General features: G+C 36.5%; 1 protein-coding gene across 1 annotated transcript; it reads right to left on the bottom strand.

Annotated features, from left to right (window-relative positions):
- Positions 1-2,812: 2,812 nt before the first annotated feature.
- Positions 2,813-5,567, bottom strand: LOC135694765 (uncharacterized). The gene is made up of 5 exons (XM_089109702.1): positions 5,079-5,567; positions 4,242-4,680; positions 3,840-4,011; positions 3,302-3,450; positions 2,813-3,066 (listed from the first exon to the last, which is right to left on the bottom strand). Exons 1-5 carry the CDS (start codon positions 5,565-5,567, stop codon positions 2,813-2,815), a joined length of 1,503 nt encoding a protein of 500 aa, XP_088965828.1.
- Positions 5,568-11,546: the final 5,979 nt, after the last annotated feature.

Genomic DNA, 11,546 nt, shown 5'->3' with positions numbered 1-11,546 from the left:
TTACACTAGTGCCTTCTCTGGAATCGGCATTTCCATTTCCACCATGTGTTTCATCTGGATCAACTACGGCCTCATTAACAGAATTATCAGACGTATCATTGTCAAAACCTAGGCTAGTATCGTCTTTGTCTAATTTCTCACTAGATTGATTGGAATTCGATTCTCTTTGGGCATCTCTTGCTTCAGGTTTAAACCCAAAGGTTGATAGCTGTGGGATTGACTTCAAAACCTTTTCATTTGATGCTTCACGATCTTTTTTCAATTTCCTCTTTTTTGCTCCACTCGGATATCTTTCACTCGTATTGAAAACGTAAAGTGTGCATGCAGACAAGCCAAAAATTAGTTTTCTCAAAAAGGAAGAGTCAGTGGCAAGTTTTGCTCGGCTTTGTGTTTGAAAAATAAACAGGAAATATCTTTCTCAAGGGCTGAATAAAGCATAGAGTATTGACACATATTCTAATATCAGATTTTGAGAAGTATTGTTCACGAGATGAAGTGATACTACGCAAATAATATGTTTAATTAGTCAGGCTTGCCACCCTCATATGCCAACACGTCGGCTGTGATACTCATTATGGACCGCATGATGTTTGCTTAGTTTCTCTAACACAAAGGTTCGTTTTCTTAAACTCCATTTCCACAACTATTTTAAAAATCCCTCAGAAAATTTGGGGCCCCCAACTGGTTGTGGGCCCCTGGGCCCGGTGGTTAGTGCGGCCCTGGTTTTTATCTCCGTGGTGTCACTGATGTGTTGAGCAAACTAATGGAAATGATGAAGACCAAATAACAATCTTTATATCGATTTATTTGGTCCATCACAAAGTGGTGGTCCCCACCCACCAAAGGTTTGCATGGGCAAGATGAATTGAAAGAATTTAAAGTCATAATGGAAGATTTAGAAATTGAAGAGACATACAAGTATATTTATGAGGATAAAGTTTGCACTGCAAGGCTTGATTATCCCTCAGTATTTTCAGCCCTTTATAGAAGTGAAGAGATTTCCTTGTTTGTTGAGAGAGAGTTGTGCATAGCCATTTACATTGCTATGGCCATGAGTAGCTCAGAAGCAGTAGTAGAATCGTATTATTCTGTCATAAAATCGCAGAAAAGGGATGGTGGACACAATAACAGGACATGGTGCTTTTCAAACCCTCTCCAGTGCCATAAAACATTAAATAAAGTAGCAGCGCTGTACCTTGATGGAAATGCAGAGGTTGGGCTGCCAAAACATCAGGTTCATCCTTGAAGATAGAGGAGGTTACTTAAAGAGGATATGACACGAAAATGCAAAATTTTATTATAGATCAAATCCTTGATGCTGATTTCAAAAATTAAATCGAAAAATGATTATCTGCCCTACTTAAACCAGCCTTTGGCTAGTACGGACGACGAAGGCGATGATGGGCCTAGGCCTAATGACTGAGAATAACCGGAGGATGAAGATGGGATATCTCCAGAAACTTTTCGCGAAAGACAGACGGGGAACCTAAGTGTAGATCAATGGTGAGTGGTTTTTGTTTTCGCTGTTTTCTAAATAGTTCAAATTATCCACCCTTTCATGTCAGTACAACGATACAACTGCAGCTCGTTTTTAGGTATGTGTGCGGCAAATGCTCAGCAGGGAACTTGGAAAGTGCCAGAGAGTACCGTTGCTGCCATGAAGTGGCACCTGCTTATGGAAAAGTCGTTTTTAACGGCGAATCTGATGAAATAAAGTGTGTGACCCTTCATTAAGACTAAAGGCCTTTTACAAATATAAATGTCCTTAGAAACGTTGGTCCATTGCTTCAGAAAAAGGATGGAAAGCCCTACAAGAAAAGGGCAAATGTAACAGAAAATGAGTATGTACAAAGTTTTATTGTCAAGTTTAGGCTGAAATAGATAGCAAACAAATTTGATTCTTTTTGTTGATTCATAATTGATCTCTTTTAATGAAAGAAGTATGTGTAAATATATAATATAGTATATACTAGTATGCTAATTTATAATAATAAACTATCATTTTATACTGATATTACATATATTGCATAAATATATATATATAATAACTAAACTTTTGTTTCACAAAAAGCAGAAACGTTATAAAGAAAAATGTTTTAGAAAGACCATGGCAAAAGACAATTTATTATTTTTCTGGAACGCGTTTCATCCTTTTAACGAGGAATCATCAGCCTATTTAAATATCTATGTGAGTTCTATGTTAATTTACTGTAGACATCTCTAATTTGAAGTTCATTTACTGAATATATATATATATCTAAATATCTGAATATATATATACATATCTAAATATAGTATATAAATTTATATATGATATATATATATACACATGTATATATTATTGGTATTTTTTTTCTGTATCAGGTATCTTCGTGCAGTTTCTTATCGCTGGTTAGCACGCTGGATATTTGGATACATGGGATGGGACAATACACGGCCTCTGCCTGCATGCATTTATCATAACGTCCATGAAAAGTTTATGTCTAACCAGAACATTGGATATAAAAATGCAGAAGAACGTAACTAAAAACATAGATTATCTTTATTCAATTAGCTTTTGTTATATTTAATTTCATGCAAGTGTATATAATTCTTTAAGTCATTCTTTGCATAAAGTCTTAGAATGTCCTTTCATCAATTGGCCACATTTTTTGCATGAAGGGGCCTTTCTTTTTGGCAAACGATTGATCATTTATCAGATTATCTTTATTAAATTAGTTTTTATTGATCATTTTCTGATAAGATAAACATTGATTATTAAATTTAGAATAAAAAATGGCAAAATTTTTCATCATACAGTTTTAATGATTAATCAACAAAACTTTAAATGAAAATGCAAATGAAACGTTATTTTCTGGCCTCTGTTTAAATTAAGTATATTACCTGAAGGGTATAATGGTTGAAATAGTGTTCTCCTTTTTTTATATTCTTTTACAGCCTCTTTCTTACTTTTTGTTCTTTCAAATCTGCTCACCAAGGATGCAGGCATCTTATCAGCATACCAAATCTGGCCAAGTTCTTCTTCGTTTGATTTAAATAAAAGTTCTTTTGTATGCTCAACGTAATCTGTAATAATTTTTTTGAAAATATAAAAGCAATTATTTTGGATATTAAACATAATCTGAAATAATTTCTGTAAAAATGTATAAAACTAATAGTTTATCTAATATATTTAAACTAATATCAGTTCTTGAAAACTACAATAGCATTTCTCATCTCCCATTTCTCAGGGCAAAATATGAATTGATTTTCTTTATATGGCAAGATTATGTAGATTATATGTTGTATGCTGTCTACTCACTGTAAGATGGAGGGACTGGAACAGGTTTTACTGCTTCTTCACCAAGTTTATATTTAGGATAAGAAACTTTGAAATATTCCTTTCCATTTTTGTCTTTTTGTGCTTCCCTGTGCAGGTTTTCGTTGAAATGTGAAACTGCCATTATATGCCTTGGAAAAAATATATCAGTTCTTTGTTGGGTATTTGGATACATTTTCTGTTTGATTCATAAATGAAGTTTAGTTTTATTTTGTTGATACTGATACAAATAAAAATTATACATTTATGTAAAGTAGGCTGTGTTTTTGCTAGGAATGGCATTCAAATACTGTTGCACACGTTGGCACTTTCTTAAACTCTCTAGAAGTACAATTTACAGGAAGCAACAATATCCAAAATTTACATTTCAGTTATTTACTCAGTGTCGACAAATTTTCTCAGCAATTAATTTTCTCCAAAGATAGCTTGGCAGGTAGTAAAGATAGTATAGTGAAAAACAATACAATGCACAATGCTCAGTAATTTTTAATTAATGATTGGTATCTCTAGTCATAAGTACCTGCACAGAGAGCCAATCCAGGAGTAATGTGTCATCTTTGGGTGCCATTGGTTCAGTGTAGAGTGGTAACCCTCGAGACAGCTGGTTTGTGCATTTGATGACAATTTTGCAATGTCTTGTAGAAGGCTTTGATTCATTAGAATTGGCTGAATCTTGTCATATGCAGTAGTTCCTGTTGAATTACATATATTTAATACTATTATTTTATGTTAGCTGTTAAGGAGAAGTATACAGGAAGTTTAACAATCAGCACAATTGTTTATTTTCTTAGGTTTCAAAATTGACGCAAGACCATTTAGGGATCTTTAATGAAGGAGGTGTGCCTCTATTTAAAAAAACCATTAAATTATGAAAGGGGCTACATTTGTATAAAATGCAGTGATTTGACAAAATTATACAAACCATTGAGAATCCATCTACGTTTTTGATCTAGTTCTCCATGTGCAAACCTCTGAAACAGTTTGTCTTCGTGGTTGTTGTGCTTGTTCTGGATGTGATTTGAGAAAGCCTTCCATTTTGCGACAATGAGTTTCCCAAAACCTTCCTTTGTCGATGTTGCACACCAGTAGAGGTGGTTGCGGATTGCTGAACACCAGGTACCCAATATCTCACAATTTCTCTCCTTGCTAGCTATTGTTACCTTCTTGGTTAAGGTCCGTGCAACATGCCAAATATCATAATAATGATGGACATGTGGTAAAGACTCCCTTATCCATTTGGCCACTCCTCTGTGTCTGTCTGATATAAAATTGGAGACCTCTATCCCGGCATCATTTAGGTAGTCTAAACATCGCTTAGCACCAAGCAACTCCATATTGGAACTACCTTTGCATTCATTTGACTATACAGGAAATAAAATAAAGAGGGTGAAAATGTACATCAGTTTAATTCAAAGTTGAAATTGATGTCAGGTTATTAAACACATAAATATGAAGATACAAGTTTATGGTTGATGACTTATAACAACAGTATTCAATTTTGTCTACAAATAGACACAAGACTTGATATTTGACTTTATTAATGATTTTTTAATGCTAGATATTTGATTCCATTTGAAAACAATCTTTTTAATTAACTTACTTTAAAAATTAAGTTTCTATCTGTTTGGCTTTTTTCATGTGGCGTGTACCAAATCTTTCGAAATAAAGAAAGGAAATTGATAAGTTTGGGCTTTCTGTAACAAGTCACTTACAAATAAATTAGATTGATAGAAAAAATGGTTTATGATTTTTCCATTACCTGAACCAATTCAAAGTGTATTATTTTTTTTATATTGTCACAATACATCATGTAAGTGCCATATTTTGCTGAATGCCCCATCAAATCAAATCGACCATTGCCACATAGGACAATGTCTTTAAAACCATGAAGCTCAGTCAGCAATGATGCTCTATATAGCTTCCAGTGACGGAGAATTGCAGGGAAAACAAACTTTTTTTGATGACGGAAATAAGTATGTGCACTGTAAGTGGCAAGGCGGAAGTGTCTGAAAATTAATAGCAGTTTGCTGATTGATGCTCCTGCTGTAAGAGTGCTGAGACTAAGCAAGATGTTACTAGCTGGATAACGACCAAGAACGTATGGTTTTGACCTCCATTTCCAACAGTCTTTCCCACACTCGTTGCAACTCTGATAAACAGTTACCATTGTCCCATTCTGCTCCATTCTGACTCCTGGCTTAGTTTTTTTACACTTGAAACAGAGGATTGAAAAGACTTCTAGTAGCATTGTATAAAATACAATAAACTTGGATTCTTTTTCTGGAGTTGCATTTTGGTCAATTCTGTGATAAAGATACAAAAAAGATATTAATGCATTTCCCTGACATTCCCTATATCACATAAAAATTATAATTTTGTCAAAATATTATACAACATATGGAAGGGAAAAAAAGACTTTTTGTTATTTGTTGCTTTACTAATGAAAAATTGGCTCAGCAGAATATGTAGCATTGCCTCATTTGTTGCCTCTTTTTATGTGTATCATCATAATCATAATCATCAAAATCAGTCCCATCACTATCTGACATGTCACTAGGAGAACTGTCTGCTCCATCAACTTTCCATTCGCTGTCCTCGCGCTCTGATAAATTTTCATTTGACTCTTCAGCAAGAAGTATATCCTCAACAGGAATAGGGTTACCGCTATCTTCCTAGAAAATAACAGATTAATAGATACGACTTATTGTACTGGCATTTCCAAGCCTTCTCAGTGGGATGTGTGTACAGAACCCCCATCTCTTGGGCATATATCCAGAAAAGGCTCATTGTCCTTGGCTTCAAATTTCTAACTATCACGTTTTTCTAGATGACAGGGTGAAGGCCCACTGACTTTTTGCATATATAGTTTTAACGAAGTTACTTTGTGAAAACAGAAATTTAAAAGCTCCAGGAACAGTCAAAAATTGATAACAACTTGAGTCTATCAGTTGAATCAATACGAGGCCATCCCGCTTTGCCGAGATGAACTCTGCCTCATATAAATGCAATTAAAATTCATCCTGCCTAGGCGAGCTGGCCCGCCTCATATAAACAGGCCCACCACAGACATCTAATTTTACACATATACATATTAAAGTTGAGGAAGATATTTTCTCTTGTTTTCATTGTTTTTGGTTTTATCTTCAGTTTAGTTCATTACTTGTTTCTAGTGTAATTAAAATTGCAAGCAGAACATTTGCAAAATTCCTGATTTGACCTATCTAGATTGCCATGCGCATAGGGGCGAGCAAGACTTACTTTTTGGGGTGTACTTTTAGCTTCTGTAAATCACCATCTTCGTCAGATGTAAATCATTTACATCTTCGTCCTCTGCCTGATCATGAAAGCTTCGAGCCATGCCAGCTTCGCCTGGTTCCGCGTCTGAATTATCCTTAGAAAAAAGACTGGTCTGTTCTTGCAAGGCAAAAATAGCAGCAACTGAAAGCTATTCCCCTTTACTTTTGTCAAAAGCTGACGCCCTTGAGCTTGTGGCGAATAAAAATATTCGCATCATATGTACTTTAAGTCTTTGCTTTAATATCATTACAAAATATAACAGAATAAAATAGCTTCAATTTTTTTACAGGAACTAAAAATGGTCCCCGGCCCCGGGGTAGTTGCCCCCTGGCTACCCGCCTCCCTCTCCGTGGTACTGACAATACCACTCTCATGGTTGATTGCAATACAAGTCTCATAGTGCACTGCAGCAGATGTAGTTTCTCCAGGAACTACTTTACAATTTCTGCCGGCCCATTTCTGTTTCTCACATTCAGTAGAAGTTTGCTGAGTTCTAGATGAACCTCTTGAAAGTGGCTAGAAAGTGTAACGCAAAATTATGACGCCAAGTTTAGCGGCCTTGGTCAAGCTACACTTTGCATCCAGCCACAACATGTAGAAGTGTTTCTGGAAGAAGACAGAATTCACAGTCAGATGTTTGACTAAGGTTACATTTTAGCAGATTTTTACGAGTTGGAAGAGTGTTGTTAAGATACATACTTGATGGTAAAGTTAAAGATGTTACAAGGCAAATTGCTCTGGGTACTTGACCAAATACGAGGGTTACCCCGAAATTATTGAGATTTTCAAAATTCGTGCCAAATCCAACGTTATAAAACAGGTTTCCTTAAACTTACACTTTTTTAAGCGTTTTTTGCAAATTCTTGTCCCTTCCACCCAAAGATATCTTTTTAACAAACCTTTAAAAGAGGGGACTCTCGCTTTAATTTTCATTTTCAAAATGGAGCTTGAAAGACGCGATTTTTGCACAATGATATATTATGATTTTAAAAAGGGATTAAAACAAGAGGAATGTCTACAACAACTAGTTGCAACTTTTGAAGATCGTACACCATCAAGGGCAACTGTTTTTCGATGGTTTGCAGAATTCAAACAAGGGAGGGAGAGTCTGAAAGACGAGGCTGTGGTCCCCGAAACTATAGCTGCTGTAGAAAAGCTACTCAAAGAAGATGGCCTAGTGACCTATGAAGTGATGCAGGAAAAAGTTGGCATTGGATCGACAGCATTAAAAAAATTTTGCACGATCATCTTGAAGTGAGAAAGGTTGCAGTTCCCTGGGTACCCCATTGCTTAACATAGGCACAGAAAGAGCATCGGGTAAACTGGTGCCAATTTATGCTTGAAAAGTTTGATAGTGGAAGGTCCAAACGTGTTTAAGACATCGTCACAGGTGATGAAAGTTGGATTTACCAATTTGACCCAGAAACGAAACGCCAGACGTCAGTCCGGATCTTTCTAGGGGAGCACCCACCACAAAAATTCAAGCGCTCCAGAAGCGTTGACAAAAAGATGGTCGCTACTTTTTTGGAAAATGGGCCACGTGGCAACGATTCCTCTTGATGATCGCCGCACAGTTAACGCAGATTCGTATGTAACCAGGGCATACAGAAAGTGCTAGATGCATGGCGAGAAAACTGGTTTGCGCGGGATCCTATGGCACCATGACAACGCATCAGCTAACACTGCAGCATTGACAGTTGACTTTCTGCACGAAAATTCCATTCAGTTAGGTTCAGCTTTTCCAGTGAATGTTTCAGTAGGAAGGTAATTGTAGCTCCCTGGGATGGTAAGTTTTGAGAGAGACGTTCTTTGTTGTCTGATTTGACAGCCTTTAGTACCTCTTTAGTGTTACAGCAGATGTCGTACTGTAGGTTCTTGCCATGACTGGTGTTTTCCACAGGGTTTGAATGTCACAGTTAGGAAAAGATTTTAGGGCATTGCGACAGACAGTCTGGCATTGCGTAAATTTGATAGAAGGCAGTTGTAGATTAAGGCCAAACTGATTTTTTGAGAGGATTATTCCACTCAATGTTGCAGAAACAGGAATATCAAGCCACTGGTAAATGTAATTGGAAACAAGATTGTCTAGGTTTTGGACAACCTAGGTCTTTGGTAGATCTGTAACAGTAAAATGCCATGAAACTTTAGACCGAACATAACAATGGTATAATAGCAGTTGTTTTTAGGATGGAGAGGTAAGTCATCAATATCCTTCATAAGAGTAGCAAAAAGAGACACAAGTTTAGATTTATGATCTTGGTTCTTCATTTCAAAATCAAAGAAACGGCCAAGATACTTGAAGTAATCGCCATTTGAAGGAGTCGACAGCAGGTACTATTTGGTTACAGATGAAAAGTTTCGGTTGAAATTGAAGGGATTGAGTAGTGTTTCTTGACACACATTTGTTAACCCTGATTATGAAGTTCGCCCATTGGCACCATCTGCTAAAGCAGTTTAATAAGAGTTGGTTTTCCTTTTCTCCACTGGTAACAACAGCAGCATCATCAGCAAACTGAAACCAGTGAATTGGCTGAAACATACAGTCATTATCATCATGTGGGGAGAAACCAAGCTGCTCAGATTTATCTGATTTGATGTATTGTATGAGGCAGTCACCTTGAGTGGGGGCTGAGGCAGTCACCTTGCAATACGCCGCGGCGAACGGGAATTGCAGTGGTTTGTAATTTATCGGTTATGATACAGGTCTTAAAATCTAGATATAGGCTTGTGATTGAATTTCCGAAGGTATCTGATGATAAGCAAGAATAGCTGGTATCAGCTTGTGCTGAACATCGCCAAAGGCATTTTTGAGATCCAGCAGAGATACCACTAAAGATCGTTGCTCAATGTGAGCTTTATTTATTAAATGGCTCATCATTGCTGTGTGCTCTAATGTACCTGATACTTTTGAGGTGAAGCCTTTTTGGATTTGGTGCTCGATGAAGCCATTGTGTTTCAGAAAAGTGAAGATGGAGTCACGTAAGCAAGAAGCAAAAGTGATTGGCCTGAACTTTGATGGATCATCTGAGCTGTTTTTTTTAATCAAGGAGGCCTTTTTCCATTCGGATGGTACCTTACCTGAAAGCCAGACAACACAAATTATTTCAGTGAGAAAAGAACAAAGATAGGGATTTTGTTTGAAACAGATGATGGATATCTTATCAAGAGGACAGGGAGAAGTAGAAGCTTTCATACGCCTTATGATAGAAGTAATGGTTTTGTAACTAGGTGGCTCTAGGTCAAATGAATAAGATGGTTCATTGAAAGTAGGGATCCATGAAGGAATGGTGAAATGTTTGTTCGGTGCGATGGCAGAAAAAGATTTGACAAAGTATTCGGTACATCCTGCAACAGAAAAAGTTGGAAGAGCTGAAGTTTCATATTGTAGAGTTCACTTGACGTAATTCCAGAAGTTCTTGGTATTGTCACGGTCGTGGTTTGTTATACTGGAAGATTTAGTGGGTGAGATGTGTTGTTTGATTTTATTACGAAGAAGGTTAGAGACATATTTGATTTCAATTAAAGGAGCATAAGAATGTTTCAAAGTTCTGAGTTCTTTTTTTGAATTCTTTGCTGTGAGATTGGCGTGTCTTTCCTTGAGATCTTTGTTGCAGCATTCGATTGTTCCACAGGTTTCTTTGAAGTAGTCGTATATTGTTTCAATCATTAATTGGATTACAGGATCAACCGTTGACGCATTGACAGAAACATTTGAAAAAATGGAGTGGAAATATTTGTTAGCTAACAGCCATTCCTGGTCAGACATTGGAAGACGAATTCCAGGCTTGTTATCAAAATGATTCTCAGGGGGAATTTCAGCATGACTATCATTATTCTCAAGGTCAGCGTGAGTAACTTCATTCATGACCTCGAACAATTGCTCTTCATCAAAGACTTTTATGACTCTGCAGTTCCTTTGATGGATGCGGAGGCCCTTTATCCCTTTGCATGACTAGCCGCAAGAACATTTCACACAGCTTTGGTTGTTAATAGCTGTATCGCGATTTCCAGAGTCAATGAGAGGAATGTTGATGTTTCCACTGGGACCAGTACTGCCAGTTTGAGTCCTTCGCTTGCAACGCCATGCATGTTGGCCTAACGAACTAAATTCCTTTCCACAAAACGAACAAATAACGAATAAAATCAAAAGATAAACGATAGAAGAGCAAATCATTGTTTTTCCACAGTCCCCAAACTGTTATGCATCGATTTGTAGTGAATAAATTGCAATAAATTAAATCCAGGCAAGTAAGTGGCAGTTAAACAAGAGCCGTGTACTGGATCGTCTGCATGCTACTGCTCAACGACCGTATAATAATAATAATAATAAAAATAATAATAATAATAATAATAAAAGTCGGATTAGCTGAAAAGCTCCACTAATATCACACCACCTTTGACAGAATTCCCAATTTACTTGTAGTTTGCAGACATCCTGAAATAATCAATTTAGTAATAACATTGCTGGACACAATAGCCTAAGCAGATCTAAAATTCGCATGATGCTACTGAACTTCTGACGCTTTGTAATGAGCTCCTGCGCACTGGAATTAATTATTTTGGTTAAATCAGATTTGAATTGTTCCGATTTTCGATTCCACCAAATACCCAATACATTTGACTATTTATCCTCATTTGTTTTGATTGAATTTTCTTCAGTTTTAGATACATTACTGCCCAATACAGTGAATTTTTCTACACCATTTAAAACTTTCTCGGACTAGTGAATGCGATTGAGTAGACCTTGATCAGTTAGGGCCCATTTTTACATGTTAAAACCTCCTTACTCAAAACAACGCTTAAGTTTCTCATAAACTCTGAAGGCTTCCCTTTCAGATGCAAATACGCATGCGTAATCATCTACATGTAGAGATTTAACAACATTGTAAATGAATTCAGGATCAGATTCTTTGTATGCTTCTAAATGATA

The sequence above is a fragment of the Rhopilema esculentum genome, chromosome 8, assembly GCF_057945365.1.
Source record: "Rhopilema esculentum isolate cy_ngs chromosome 8, ASM5794536v1, whole genome shotgun sequence".
Taxonomy (NCBI): Eukaryota; Metazoa; Cnidaria; class Scyphozoa; order Rhizostomeae; family Rhizostomatidae; genus Rhopilema; species Rhopilema esculentum.
This window is presented reverse-complemented; position numbering and strand designations above follow the sequence as displayed.